The sequence below is a fragment of the Salminus brasiliensis genome, chromosome 20 (genome assembly GCF_030463535.1).
Source record: "Salminus brasiliensis chromosome 20, fSalBra1.hap2, whole genome shotgun sequence".
Lineage (NCBI taxonomy): Eukaryota > Metazoa > Chordata > Actinopteri > Characiformes > Bryconidae > Salminus > Salminus brasiliensis.
The window spans coordinates 6,173,033-6,188,915 of NC_132897.1; the positions used below are offsets into that span (position 1 = coordinate 6,173,033).

General features: G+C 42.6%; 1 protein-coding gene across 1 annotated transcript in view; it reads left to right on the forward strand.

The window, feature by feature from the left end:
* ppil2 (peptidylprolyl isomerase (cyclophilin)-like 2) overlaps positions 1–15,883 on the forward strand; it is a 64,218-nt gene that overhangs the window by 21,433 nt on the left and 26,902 nt on the right. The window contains exons 9-12 of the mRNA XM_072664368.1: positions 1,749–1,824; positions 3,067–3,227; positions 8,268–8,343; positions 9,419–9,525. Coding sequence (XP_072520469.1) covers positions 1,749–1,824; positions 3,067–3,227; positions 8,268–8,343; positions 9,419–9,525 — 420 coding nt within the window. The remainder of the gene's footprint in view (positions 1–1,748; positions 1,825–3,066; positions 3,228–8,267; positions 8,344–9,418; positions 9,526–15,883) is intronic.

Below are 15,883 nucleotides of genomic sequence, written 5' to 3' on the forward strand. Positions count from 1 at the left end.
GGGATTATCTGTAGGGGTAATATGTTTAGGTTAGTGGGGTTAGTAGGTTTAAGGTTAGGGATTATCTGTTAGGATAATATGTTTAGGTTAGTGGGGTTAGTAGGTTTAGGGTTAGGGATTATCTGTAAGGATAATATGTTTAGGTTAGTGGGGTTAGTAGGTTTAGGGTTAGGGATTATCTGTAAGGATAATATGTTTAGGTTAGTGGGGTTAGTAGGTTTAGGGTTAGGGATTATCTGTAAGGATAATATCTTTAGGTTAGTGGGTTAGTAGGTTTAAGGTTAGGGGATTATCTGGTAGGATATGTTTGTTAGTGGGGTTAGTAGGTTTAAGGTTAGGGATTATCTGTAAGGATAATATGTTTAGGTTAGTGAGGTTAGTAGGTTTAAGATTAGGGATTATCTGTAAGGATAATATCTTTAGGTTAGTGGGGTTAGTAGGTTTAAGGTTAGGGATTATCTGTTAGGATATGTTTAGGTTAGTAGGTTTAAGGTTAGGGATTATCTGTTAGGATATGTTTAGGTTAGTGGGATTAGTAGGTTTAGGGTTAGGGATTATCTGTAGGGATAATATGTTTAGGTTATGTTCAGGGGTTAGATTTAGGGTTACTGGGTTTGGGGTTAATACAGGATTGTCTGTAGGGATAATATCTTTAGGTTAGGTTATGTTTAGGGTTACTGGGTTTGGGGTTAATATGGGATTATCTTTTAGGTTCATATATTAGGATAGGGCTATGTTTAGGGATAGCATGTTTACGGGTTGTGTCTTGTTTGGGTTAGGATTATTAGGTTTAATGTCAGTGTGAGGTTTTGGGTTAGATGGTTTCAGTCGGATTTAGGCTCGGAGATATTTATTACATATAAGCATTTATTGATTTATTTATTAGAATGAAACTATTACGTAGAGACTGACAGTGTATTAAAACAATGTTGTGTGTGTGTGTGTGTGCGCGCGCAGGTGAGTAAGGAATAGTGTGGTGTAAAAGATAGAAACTGGTGTGTGTGTGTGTGTGTGTGTGTGTGTGTGTGTGTGTGTGTCTGTAATCTTGTGTGTGTGTGTGTGTGTGTGTGTGTTTGACAGTGTGTGTCCTTGGACCAGTGCCCAAACATTCTAGGCAGCCGCATCACGTTCCCATCACACTCATGCCCTTAGCCAAAGCAGATTCAGCCCACTGATACCACTCACTGTCCTTGCTCTACTTTAGAGTGTTGGTGTGTGTGTGTGTTGGTGTGTGTGTGTGTTGGTGTGTGTGTGTGTTTTTGTGTGTGTGTGTGTGTGTGGCTGCCAACAGCTGATAAATATTTGGTCTTGTATGCTACCGTTCAAAAGTTTGAAGCCATTTTTTTGTGTGTGTGAGAAGTTACACACACTAATTTTTCTTTCTTTTGTACTTATTCGGGACCCATCTAAAATGTCCTGTTCGGTGGATTGGTTTTACATGAGGTGGTGAAGTACTGTAATTTTACTGCAGGACATCAGTAACATATATGACCAATTTGTACAGGAAAAGAAATATGGCATAAATGATTGATATGGAAGTGGCTACTGCTGTATTACAGGATGATAACCCACTTATGACCCCCCACCCCCGTAAAACTGATCCTGTCCGAATGGGGCTGTTTTTTTTTTTTTTGTTTTGTTTTTTTTCTTCCCCAAAAGGTGTTTGAGTTTGGCATCAATAGAAATTGTGAAAGCGTATAACTGTTTAAAAAAAAATCATTTGTATTTTTGTCTCATTTGTTTCATAGGATCCGACAAATTTGGATAAATTCAACGTCTCCAACTTTTTCCATGTGAAAAACAATGTGAAAGTTTTGGACCCAGGTTAGTGTGTGTATATAAAATTGCATATTATTTTATATGTTGATTAACTGTCTCTAGTATAGATTTTTCCTGAGTTGTATGTGGATGTTTGATAGCTTCATGTCGTGGGGTTTGAGCTGTTAAGTTTGATTAGGTAACTGTATAATGCTGATTACTCAAGCTGAGGTGATTTGAATAAATGAATTAGCTAATAGGCAGATCTTCTCAAGGGGTCAGGGCTGCTGAATGACTTGTGAAAGGTAGAATTGCGGCAGACGAGCCTGTGCTTTGAGCCAGTGTCATGTACTCGAAAACCTACTACACAGAACTTGCCAATCACAGCTCAGATAAGCACATTTGATGGCTGTGAATGAATATCTGCTGTTTTTAGTTATGCAGTATACTTTTGTCCCTTTTATTTATTTAGTCTTAAAATATCACTTACAGGTAGAACGAGGTGCAAATTTGACCCATACCCTACGTTTTAATTGCCCGTTTTAATTTCCCTTAAGAGCTAATGAGGGCTTTCTATGTGCCAAAATTGATAAATAAAAAATTAAAAAAAAAAAAAATAATAATAAAATGTATATGTTTAAAATGCATATAAATAAAAACGTAAAACAAAGTCACCACCCCACCCCAGTCTTTTTGTTTCTGTGCCTTTAGGACAGACATATGCTATATGGACAAAAGTTTTGGGACACCTACACATAGCCTCTGTAGGGGCTTTTATGATGTCCTGTTCTAAACCCACAGGCATTAATATGGAGCTGGTCCCCCTTTGCTCTAAGCTCTAACAGCAGCAGGTCTGGAGCTCTGCAGTTATTGAGTCAGCAGAGCATTGGAGACTTTTCTGCACTATACACTCTGAGCTCAGCACTCTGCCTTGACCCCGCTCTGTAACCTTACGTGGTCAGATACTCGGTGGCTGAGCTGCTCTCTGTGGTTCCTAAATGCTTTCACTGTTCAATAATAATACCACTCACAGCAGATGTTTAGCAGCTGTAAGCTGAATAGATGGCTATGGAAAAAAAGCTATGTCAAAATCTTAATAGTGTTTATAATCTACATCAAACACGAATTTTAGTACAGTGGAGAAAAAGGTTTTTTTTATCTAAGTTTACTTGAAATGCTCTGTTTATATAACATGACTATATAAGATCATACTGTTGATTAATTGGCTACAGGAGTCTTTTTGGCTTTTTGGGGGGTTTTTGTTGTTTATCAGATGCTTTTTTAAATTAATTTTTTTTTTTTCTGCAGATGAGGAGAAGGCGAAGCAGGACCCCGCATACCACCTGAAGAGCACTAATCTGGAGACCCGGGAGACGCTGGCAGAGCTCTACAAAGAGTATAAGGGAGACGAGCTGCTCGCCTCCACCATGAAGGAGCCCGAGGCCAAAAAGACAGACAAACTCAATGCTGTAAGTCCAGCGTGCAGAAAGCCCTCTGGCGGTCCCCGCCTTTTTCCTCTTTCTTCCTCTGCCCTCTTTAGAAAATGATTCCTACACTTCCCTCCCCCTCTGTTACATTGACTCAGATGTGCTAAGGTCAAATCTTTTTATTATTGGCAGAGGTGAGGTGTGTTGCACTAAATAAAGGTGCCAGACAAGGTTATTTTGAGAAGGGCTGTCTACTTGGCTCATAAATAAAATCTAATATTAGAATATATTTGAATATTATGCAGTATACAGCATTTGTCCTACATTTATGAGCATGCACTCATAAATATCAAGTATTCCCAAAAGCACACAGTTTTACAAACCAACTGCTTTTAGCCTGGAGATGCGAGATGGTCACCTAAAAAGATTTGTAGGCTTATTATTATAATTTTTTATTTATTTATTTATACATGCATATTTCTGAGACTGATATTCCCACAAAAAATGTTCAAGGCCACAGACGCTGGCTCTCCAGTTAGCAGGCAAGTGACTGCAGGAATGAACCCATATTAACGCCAAGTTCTGATGATGTACAAGCTTTAAACGATTGGCTTTATTCAGAGAGACTGAGCTTCTAAAGACCGGTCAGATGTTGGACATGTTCCTCTAAACTGACCTCCTACCTGCTCTGCTGGACTGAAACACAGTAAGCTGCTGCAGAAGTGGCCCTAAATATTTCAGTAGACATTTTCTGCATTAGAGTTTTCTTTGCACGTTTCTTTCACTGAATTCAATAAATATTCCGAATTCAAATGTTTGCCAGCCCTGATGGGGAGTGATGCCATCAAAGGACATATGAACTCCTAATCTACTCACTACAGTGTGAAACCGTAGCTACAGACTGGAAACCAGCTTCTATTTCACTTGCTCAGCTATAGAAGGTAACAGATTAGCCCAAGGGTGCCTCTGTATTTTATAAGACTAAGTTTCTGCTGTTTATTAGAGAACTGACTGACTGTCATATCTGTCAGTAAAGCACTGTATAACTAAAGCTGCTGAAGGATGAAATTAAAATCTAAAGAATAAAGATTATTCACGCTTCTGTAGGAAACCCAAACTGGCCTGAGAACCATTTCTGGCACTCTCACTTTTAATAGCGTAGGGTTAGGGCAGTGCAGGGTTGAGGCATTTCCATTAAGGTGGGGCTGTCTCAGACACTGCTGTGCCGTGAAGTGGGTTATGCAAGAGTGTGTATGCATGCTCGTGTCTGAGTGACTGTATTATGAGGTGAATCCTGCCTCTCAGACACTGCCACCATCACACAGCAACTGGAGCAGAAGACACTGCCTCCCAGAATCCGCAAATACACTCTCTCACACACACACACACACACACACACACACTTACAATGCAAGCCAACATGGGGAATGATGGCAACACTCCTAATGCATGACAAATCCATCACGTTGTCATGTCCTATACTACAGCTATAATGCTGAGAGAGAACGCACTGTTTCGCTCCATGTTAGAAGCCGGCGCCTGACAGGCTTCTGCTGTGTCCTCAATTGTGAGTCATCCTGAGTCAAGCCTTTATAAGTAGCCCCTCTTACACTGCGTGCGCTCTCTGTGCACTGGGTGTTCTCTGCACTGGCTGCATTGCATGGGTCTTTCTTTGCTTCACTCTTCGATTAGCTCAGGTTCTGGCACATCTGCCCCCATGCTTTCAGCTATATTAACTCTGCTAGCTCGGCCTATTCACAGAGCTGTTGCTTTAATTGGCTGGGCCGTGGGCACGAATGCCAGGCTATTTCAGCCAGGCCTGTGCTGGCTTTGGCACACTGCTATGTAAATAGCCTGGCACCCATGCATAGCCTGCTTTTAATTCGGACCGTAGAATGTGAGCTTTGCCCTTTCTTCACTGCTGCAATGTTGGGTTAGGCCGTGATGCCACAAAACAACGTAGCCTTATATGGAGCAATGTGCAATGGTCTAAAAATGACCAAGTTTGATGAGTTTCATGAATCTGGCCTGAGGTGTTTTGAAGAGGGGCTCTGGGATTCAGCTGTAGATGCCTATGGGGAAGCCATGGAGTGTTTTGATGAACCGATCTGAGCTATCTGATCTAATGTTGCTCACTCGGGGGAAAACCCCTGCAGAGGCAGTGGAAATTTTACTCTGAGCCTGACATCTTATTAATGCACCACAATAATACACCGATTTAACAGTCAAATGGAATAAAAGATTACATGTTATGTAATATTATTTAGCAAACCATTTAACACTAAATTAGTCCCCTGTGGATTCATTTTTTTCCCATTTCCTAACACGGCTCTTAGCATCTTAGAGTAATCACATTACATCAGTCATCACCAGTGTCTGAGGATATCACCCTGTTGTCCAGACCTGTAGGAAGTAGGAATTCCATCACTGGTACCATGTATTCTGCAGTCAATATGACATGTCAGTATCATTTATAATCAGCAATAGATTTTTTTTTTTATATAAAAAATGCACTTTTGTAAATGTAAAAATCATTTTTTATGATTTTTATGATTTATTTTTCTTTTTTGTCTCGAGAATGTCTCGATGTCCGTTAACAAGCCCATTTTACCATCCTGTTATTTTGCCTTAGAATGAAACACTGTGATTTTTGTTTTATGGAGGGCTTGTGAAAAATAAATGAATAAATAACCAGGAAGCTCTGCTTCTATTGGCTAGTTTACGTCACAGAGGATGAGGTGTTTTTTTATTTTTTTTTATTTTTTTTTAATAATTATTTTCCACCCATTTTTGGACTGCCAACCCAACCCGTACGTAAGCAAGAGAGCACCATCTACCCACCCTGGAGAGAGCTATGCCAATTGTGCTCTCTCGGAGGGTAAGCAGTTGCCATTGCCATTGGTAGCCGAGGACCGGATTGAGCAAGTCCAAATGCTAGCAGCATGAACAGGATTCGAACCGGGGTCCCTGAATACCAAACTCTTATTATTTGACTATGCCAAGGAAAATACAGTTTGACGTTCTAGGGTCCCTATAAGTCACACATCATTGGTGTTTTAATAAAAATTCTCAATGTATTAAAATAATCTAATAATCATGTTTTTTTCATCATGTTTTAGAAGACATGTTCTTAAAAAGCTGAACTAAAATGTTGTGAAGCCACAGGTTTACACCCCTGTTTGGAAAGAGAGTAAGATTCATAAGAATGCCCTCCATTACTGGCAGTTCTGAGAGCCGCTACCTCCCTTTAGAACCTCTGAATGCCCTCTGCTTGTTGGTTTTTGGCGTCTCCTCCGGTTCGTGATGCTCTCGGAGGGTCGGAATGTGCGCTTGGACAGCAGCGTAGTGTAGCACTGCGTGTGAAGGCTCTGTCTCTAATGCTTGCTGACAAGCTTGGCTTCGTTACTGGAGTGCCGTGGATCTCGTGTCCCGCAGTGGAAAGGAGCAGCAGGCCACTGCGGGACACGCAGGCTTCTCCGAATGACACCTCTGCACATTTCCACAGAACTGCCCAGACGTGACGGTAAAAGGAGAATGCAGCCAGATCTGTTTGGCTGTGGAGAACATTGGACCGTTAAAGCAGCATTACAGAGCATTTTTCTCTTAAACTAGCGGCTTCAAAATCCCTGTAATGCTCCATTGACGTGTGAGTGGGTGAATATTGTCCCCGTCATTGCTACTCTGTGCTCAGCCTGCCAGTTTCTAAATTAGGGAACTTCAGAGTCGTACTAGTGCGATAGCGTTCTGTATGTCTCAGCTGGTCCAGAAACGCATGTGTACAGCGTTTCCTTTAAGGGTGGCTCAAAGCACAACTTAGACTTCCCAACTGTAGGGGGAGCCCAGGAGCAAGGACTACCAGTTCTGACATAATGCTCTTACATAGGTATATTCCAGTGTTTTTCAACCTAATCTTCGTGTGCTGCTTCTGTAGCTTTTCCATTATCATATAGATTACAACCAGAGCAAAGCAACACCAGAACATCTTTACCCTGAGAAATGGTCATTTCTGAAGCTATTGTGAGACTATTCGATAGGTTGGCACTTCCAAGCCATTTCTCTGGGTAAGGGCCTTCTGGTTTTGGTTTCCCCGCCGCAAAACGGTAAAAGCAGATGTTTCAGTGGGGCGTTTTAAATATAGTGCCTTCAACCACAGATGTAGGTCCTATTCTTTTGGACATAGTGTACCACAGCACTCCAATCTTTTTGTTGTGTTGGAAAACTAGTTAACTCTGCTCTAAATAGCATCAAAAAAGCTGTTTTATAGCTTGACGCCACATTTTACCATTTGTTCTTAATTCAGTTTAGTTTTGTTGTTTTTATTATTATTTATAATTATTATTATTGTTATTATTATTATTGTTGTTGTTGTTGTTGTTGTTGTTGTTCAGCGTCGACCAGAGGAGGACGAGTTCTCCTTTTGAGTCTTGGTTCCGACCCAAGGGAGTTTTTCCCTGCCACTGTTGCCACTAGCTTGCTCTAAAGAGGCTCGGTCCCGGATTTCTGTAAAGCTGCTTTGTGGCAACGTTCGTTGTAAAAAGCCTATAGAAATAAATGTGATTTGATTTGATGTTGGCATTTTGGGTTTGTGCACTGAGCCACTTTTACTGTGAAATGACTGGAAATTCTACAAAAAAAAAGAGGAGTAAATAAACTCTTGGAAGTGAGCGTGGCAAAGCAAGGGTAAGTGATATGTGAGTGTGCATGTGCTGAAGCAACCCATTGACTTCTATTACAATCGTGTTTGGAGTGAACGAGTCTTAAGTTCAGTGAAGCTTGTTGAAATGATTTCCTGTGGTAATCGGCCGTGGGCTGCAGATGCGACAGATTGACGAGACAAAAGACATGAGGAAGCGAGGAGAAGGGAAGAAGTACAAGCAGTGCCATTACAGTGTCTATGAGCTTGGGAGGAGGGGGTGAAGGAGGCCGCTTGTCTGTTCCTCTCTAGCGGTCACCTTTGCTTGTTTCGTCCTTCACCATCACACTTTTGTCTTTTCCTGCAGAGTTTCTGCAACCCATGCGCAAGAGTTCAACATCCCCAACATCCCACCATCTCTCTCTTTCTTTCTTTCTTTCTTTTTTTAGGCTCATTACTCCACAGGTAGAGTGTCCGCCTCCTTCACCTCCACTGCTATGGCTCCCGCCACCACACATGAAGCAGGTAATGCCCTCACAGTGTTCAGTCATGCTTCAGTTGACCCCTGACTGTTTTTTGCTAAGGGTGAGTGTGGTTTGTTTGTATACTGGGGTGTGTGTTTGGGTGTGTGTGTGTGTGTGTGTGTGTGTTTGTGTGTAAGGTTGCATATAATGCATTTATTCAGTATTTTAAATATTTTTTTATGTAGATAAATAAGAGAATTGCCCACATGTGGTTTTACAAGTCCTATTTACCAAGGCTTGTGGGGAAAACTAAAAAGCTCTCCTTTTATTGGCTAGTTTACAGCGCCGCAACAGCCCAGGGAAGCCACATATTAACATGCACTATATGTCCAGATGTTTGTGGACACCCCTTCTGCTGAGTGCATTCAGCTGACACTGATGTGCAAATGCTCTGAGAGGCAAACATGAACCTATTGGCACCATGCCTAATGTCTAATGTTCTCTGGAATGGTGGTGTCCCATTCAGTACAACATCCTGACCTCACTGACGCGGTTGTTGCTGAATGCAATCAAATCCTCACAGTAGTGCTCCACAGTCTAGTTACTCCAACTAAATCTGGATAAACTTTTTAAACTTTCTTGAATACCTATGATTTCGGAAGAAACGACGAATGAGCTGGTGTCCCAATACTTTTGTCCCAACAGTGTATATAGAACTCGTAACTGCGGTCAGTATGGTATCTTCCAGAACACCCAGAAGCCTGGTTGAATGTTTCCAGTTTCTAATTTTGTTGGTAGTTGCTCTCATTTGTAACCAGCGAGAGAGATTGTGTAACACTGGTTCTGCTAAACTAAAGTTCCCAGAAATCTTGAAACCTTCTCTGAAGGCCTAGAAGGCCCTCGGGGTTCCTCTGTGGTGTGTATGTGTCAACCTTCAGCACACCTGTCTACACACCAGTGTTGAAGAAAACTCACCACACCACATGTTGCTCCTGGCGTTAATATGGTGTCTGTTGAAGCCTGTGTAAGGTCTGGGTGTATGTAGGTGTGCGTGTGACCTTTGCGTTTCACCCTCCAGTCAGTTCTCTGAAGCTGAAGAATGAAACCATTCTTGCTTTTCTGTCCTGCTTGCTTAGATGCTATCGCAGACGATGCAGTGCGCTACCAGTACGTGAAGAAGAAAGGCTATGTCCGCCTGCACACCAACAAAGGAGACGTGAACCTAGAGCTTCACTGTGATAAGGTTTGACTATATACACACACACACACACACACATACCCACACACATACCCAGCTATATGCAGCATGCTCTGTCGTACTGCTAGAAAATACACAGAGGCTCACATGGAGTGTGCTGCAGGAATAAATATTAATAACACTCCTACAGAAAGTGGTGGTGGTTCTCCATCACTGTGTTCATCATTAGAACATCTCCAAAGGTCTCCTCATGGAGTCTAGTATTATTTAGAGTTCTCCTCAGATCAACACCTGGTTTGGTGGTAAATCAGGGCTTAATGATGGTAAATCAGGTGAGCTGCTGCTGCTGCTGCTGGTGCTGATTGAGTTGAACACATCCTCCACACTGTGCTGGCTGGACTGCAGGAGAAACCTGGAGGAACCAAGCTCTGTTCTTCAGACTAGCTCACCTACTTTCAGTATTAGACATGTGGTTTTAATGTTCTGGCTGATCAGTGTATTGTGATAGATATCATCATATTGCCCAGCCCTTGTTCACCTGAGACATCCTGGTCATTTTACAGGAATTATGCTTGGTTGCCTAAAGGCTTTGAAGGAGCGGGAGTTTGTGGTCATGCGAGCGAGAGAGGTTTAACAGCCTTTTTTCCGAATGTCAGATTCTTCACTAGCATCACTTCTGATCAAGGACTTTCATTTCCCCACTGCAGCTAAAAATGAACAGTTTAATAAACAGAGGGTGTGTGTGTGTGTGTGTGTGTGTGTGTGTGTGTGTGTGTGTGTGTGTGTGTGTGTGTGTGTGTGTGTGTGTTCAGTCAGCAGATGCTGAGTGTGATTTAAACACCTCTCGTCTCCTTCTTGCACTGATGCTTCTCTCTCTCTCTCACACACACACACACACACACACACACACACACACACACACACACACACACACACACACACACTTCGTGTCCATGCAAGCAGACCAAGGCCTGTAAAAGTCAGCAAGTTTTATTGAGGCAGCACTTCTCTTTAAATGCCCCGTTTAATATACAACACTATCTCACTCTCTCGCTCTCTCTCTCCTGAATATACGACTCCATCTGACACCATGTCTGCATCTGTCACCCACTTAGAGAGAGCAAGGCCAAAGCTGACTAATCAGAAGTGGACAGGGAGTGAGCGAGGACGTGGAAGACAGACAGACAGACAGATGGAGAGGTTTACTGAAGAAAGGGCTGAAACAGTTCTATCTAATGTTGCGATTATATTTAAAAATACACCAATAATCGCCCTCCGTAGAGCGCCCTTCGTAGAGCGCCCTCCGTAGAGCGCGAATATGCGCACCGTTACTCCCCTAATTAATGTGGTTAAAGAGAATGTGGTGGGACATCATGTATCTCTGAGGAACCCCATGGTAGACCTCACCCTCACAGAGCCGGTAGCTTTGCGTGATGATCGGACAGGATGGTAGTGGGTGGGAATTCTTTAGTGGGTGGGCAGTATTAGTGTTAATTAAGGTTAGGATTGCTCAGAATTATTCACAAATGATATACAGTTGTGTGCAAAAGTTTGGAAAGCCCTGGTCAAGTGACATGTGCCGATATTCTAAATGTAAGTGAGCAACAGATTCTCACATTTTAATGTGCCGTTACTGGGGGTTACCAGTGGGTTGGGTATCGGCTATTTTGATCCCCATCAAGTCATGTCAAGTCAGATTTATTTGTATAACGCTTTTTACAACTGTTGTCGTCACAAAGCAGCTTTACATAAATAGTGATTAAAAATAGACAGAGACAAAGAAGAAAGAAGAAAATAACCTAAGACATGATGGATCAAAGACCCCCAGTGAGCAAGCCAACGGCGACAGTGGCAAGGAAAAAGAAGGAGGAGGAAGAAACCTTGGGAGGTACCAAGACTCACAAGGGGGACCCATCCTCCTCTGGTCAGAACTATTTAAACATTAATGATAAAAATGACCAAACCAGGTATAAAAGATAGTTAATAATGGTTTTAACATGGTCACTAAACAGGTAGCAGTGGTAGGCGGGTGAGCCGCTGGTCTGCTATGGGTGGTGGTGGGTGGGGGGCCTGCTGGTTGGACAGGTAGGTGGCAGCTGGTTTGACGCAGGTAGAGGGGACCTCAGCGGGCAATCTTCCAGCAGGTCGGGCTGGTTGGCCATTTACTCGGAGAAGGTAAAAAGAGAGACTTCGTTCTGAGAGGATTTTGTGGAGGGCAGAGAATGTTGGGCAGTATCAGATTGTGTCTGACGACTCCAGCAGGTCTGACTATAACAGCCTAATTAAAAGGAGAGAACCAGAAGGTAACACAGACATGGGAGCACCCTGAAAACGCCTGCTGTCCAGTTCCAAGTCTTTGTTTTAACCAGCTGCTGTCCTTAAGGTGCAATTTATTAATTATTAATTATTTATAGCAACACAAAGATCGGATTGGATTGGTATCTGTATTGTCTGTTAAGAGACTCTGGTTGGATTTGGGGGGAAGATTACCTGATTGGGACATCACTAACAGTTACTGTTTATTTGCTAAATGTAGCATTTGGGCAGATCTACAACAGAAACTGTGGCCGTTTACAAAGGTTTTCACATTTTCTGTGTTAGATTTATGTCAAATTCAGAAAAGTACAAATTGTACTGACTTCTGTTTGCAGAAAATTTACATTTGTAAGATTTTTTTTTTTCTGTTGTTTTTCACCTCGAAGATCAACAAAGCCTCTTACTTCCATGCTTTCTCTTGTCTCTGTCTCGGATGCGCAGGTGGACCAGCTCTCTCTGTTCTTCTGTATTCCACTCTTTCTTTACATCATTCTCTTTTGTTTTCGTTGCAGCCTTCGCCTATCATTGTCTTCTCTCCCTGCATCTTCGTTCACTGTTCCTCTATTCCTCAGCTGGCTCTCACTTGTGCAAATGTAATTCTTTCTGTAAGTTTCTGACTACCCTGTAAGTTATGTTGGATCTTAATTTAGCAGAAATGTCTGCACCTTGTCCTAACCACATACAGCAGCAAGTGAGGATTCAGACCTAATATTGCATTTCAGGTTGTGTACACTGGACACTCGTGTAGACAGATTGCGGACCTGACCGCTCACAGCTCAAGACTTTGAGACTATGCGTTTCAGATATTTTAGCTACATATGATCAACCAGACCTGTATACACCTACTCATTCATGCAGTTAGCTAATCAGCCAATCGTAATCGTAAAGCAGATACGAGCCAGCAGCTTCAGGTAACGGGCACATCAACCATCAGAATGGTTGGATTGTTGGTTGCAGTTGACCGAAAGACTCTGGCCACTCTGATAACCATACAGTTGCCCAACCATCATGATCAGCATGTTGAACTTTAAGGCTGATGTGCAACAACAGCAAAACACCATGTTGGGTTCCAGTTCTGTAAGCCCAGAACGGAAAGCTGAGGCTGCAGTAGTCCGTAGCACGGACTGATCTGATGAATCTCAATTTCTGCGGCTCTCGGAAGGGTAGGGTCAGAATTTGGCACCAACACCCTCCAACCCTCCAACATCCCAGAAAGTACTGAATGGAGCACCATCATCACTCTAGAGAACACATTAGTTTCACTGCTGCACAGCTCAATGCTGGGAGGCTTCATACCCCTCTAGCCCACGCCTGGCATTGGGCAGTATGGTGCCAATAGGTTCATGTTTATCTGCTCCAGAGAGTCCTATTCTATTGGCAATTCTGCTCTACAGGGACTAGACAAGCCGTGCGTGTGTGTATTTGCATTGAGTGCAGCTTAAAGTAGCTGAAGGTGTTCTTTAGAAGAGGTGTCCACAAACATTTGGACATAAAATCCTAAAGCATTAAACTTTACATAGACTTTATCAATGAACCAATGCAGAGGTGGGCTGTAATAGTGTTGGGCATGTACTGTACATAATTGCTCTCCCTTCAGAGAGAAGCTGAAACAGCTTGCTGGTTTTATGTAAGTCTTGGTCCCAAGTGGGGAGTGTTTATGTAGCTAATTAGCTAAATAGCAGCAGTATGTTCTCAGATTAAGTCATTTCTACGCCCCTCGTCCTGCACCTAGTACAGTGTGTTTGTGGGTTCATGTACAGTACTGTTATCTCTGAGTGTTAGATAAGACTGAATGTGTACACACACACACACGCACACAAACACACCCCTAACCCTAAAGGCGTGTCACAAAGTCACACACGCCATGCAGAAATACACTATTTGGACAAAAGTATTGGGACACCTGCTTGTTCATTGTTTTTTGTCAAGGGAATTATATACATAAAAAAAAGTTTATCCTGCTTTTGTCAGAGTAACTGTCTCTTCTGTCCAGGGAAGAAGGCTTTCTACTAGATTCTAGAGGAGCACTGCTGTGAGGGTTTGATTGCAGTAAGCAACAAGAGCGTTAGTGAGATCAAGATGTTGGATGCTACCCCAACTCCCCAACTCGTCCCGAAAGTATTGTTTGGAGCACAAGCCATCATTCCAGAGAACACTGTTATTCAGTTCCACTGCTCCACAGCTCAATGCTGGGGGGCTTTATACCCCTCTATACACCCACCAGCCTGGCATTATGCAGCATGGTGCCAATAGTTTCATGTTTATCTGCTCAAGAGAGTCCTATTCTTTTGGCAGTACTGTGTTAATTTGCACATCTGTGTCAGCGATGGGTCCAATATAAAGTAACTGAATGCATTCATTAGCAGGGGTGTCCACAAACATTTGGACATGTAGTGTTTCATTGATTGACTGAATGTTCTCAACCCTTTTTCTCTTGTTCTGTCTTTCTGCACTTTGTTTTGCCCCTCGCTCGATCGCTCACTCTCTCTCTCGCTCTCTCTGCTTATGTGAAAACAAGCGCAGGCCCCCCTGATGCAACTGTGTGTGTGTGTGTGTGAGTGTGTCAGTGGGGGTGAGGTAAAGGCTGCCTTGCAGGCATAGAGACAGCCCTCTTCAGTCTTGGCCCCAGTAACCAGGCGCTATTTTTGCCTCCCTTCATTGGCCGTCCGCTTGTCAAATCAGGATAAAGAAAAGGAATCGCGGTGATAAGAAAATTGCCCTCCTCTTTCACCCCCCCCCCTCCTCCCTCACTTCCTCTCTTTTTGACCCCTCCCTTAACTCCACCCTCTCTCCCCCCTCCTGACTCCACTGCGCCGGGTTGCTATTTGTGGCTCGCTGTTTATAAATTAACGTTCTTATTTTCCTCAGCTTCCCTCTCTCCCTCCCTCTCCACAATTTACAGTTTTTGGTTTTATGGAAGATACGAGCAGATTGCTGTCCTGTACTAAATATCCCTGCCCTTCAGTTCATTGTCTGTCCATCTTTATTGAAAGTAACATCTCTCCACAGTCTCCACATTTACAAATTATTTATTTATTTATAAAGACTTTGTGGCATTTTCTACTAATTAATTGATTGATTGACATGTCTCTCTGTGTATATGGATACGAACTGGAACAGTGAGATTGAAATATAGATCATTTCCTGACTCCAAACTGCATTTTTAATTGGAGTTTCTGTCTGAATTTGCATATTAAAACGTTCTCTGATTGGCTGTCGGGTTTACTGGGGTGGTAAAAAGGCTAGCTGGGGATTAACAGGCACAGAAAAAAGGGGGACAGAAAGTCCTGACCCCTAATTTGTCACTAACCTGTTTGACTAGGAGCATAAAAAGTGAAAGTATATTAAAGTATTGCGATTCTATGTTTTACAATGCTTTTGGTTGGCAGTCTGATGGAAGGGTGGGTTTTGTGCAGTCTTGAAAATATGAAGGTGCTTCAAAGGGTTGTTGGCTTTCAATGCTATCAGAGAACCACTTTTAGTTGCATAAAGAGCCATGTTTGTAACAGGGATGTGTGTTACTGGTTCTTTAGACGTTTTAAAATGTTCTTCAGATTTCCAGCTTGGAAGCCAATGGAAGCAAAGGTGCTTTTTCTATTGCATCAGTTAAAGAAATATTTTGAAGGTGAAGGTGCAAGTATCGGTCACTGTACTGTCTATGTATGTCCTCTGCATTTGAGCCATCTGTGGTAGGGAACACACACACACACACACACACACACACACACACACACACACACACACACACACACACTAGTGAGCTAGGGGCATTGAGCGTGCACACACCCAGAGCGGTGGGCAGCCAACTCCAGCCCAGAGAGGGTGAAGGGCCTTGCTTTAGGGCCCAACAGTGGCAGCTTGCTAAAGTTCACTTGAACCCAACGTACTGACTGATGAGTAATGTCACTCATATAATATACACTATATGGACAGAAGTATTGGGACACCTGCTTGTTCATTGTTTCCTCTGAAATTAAGAGTACCAAAAAAAAGAGCTTGTTCTGCTTTTGTTGGAGTAACTGTCTGTACTGTCCAGAGAAGACTTTCAGTTAGATTTTGAGGAGCATTGCTGAGAGGATGTGATTGC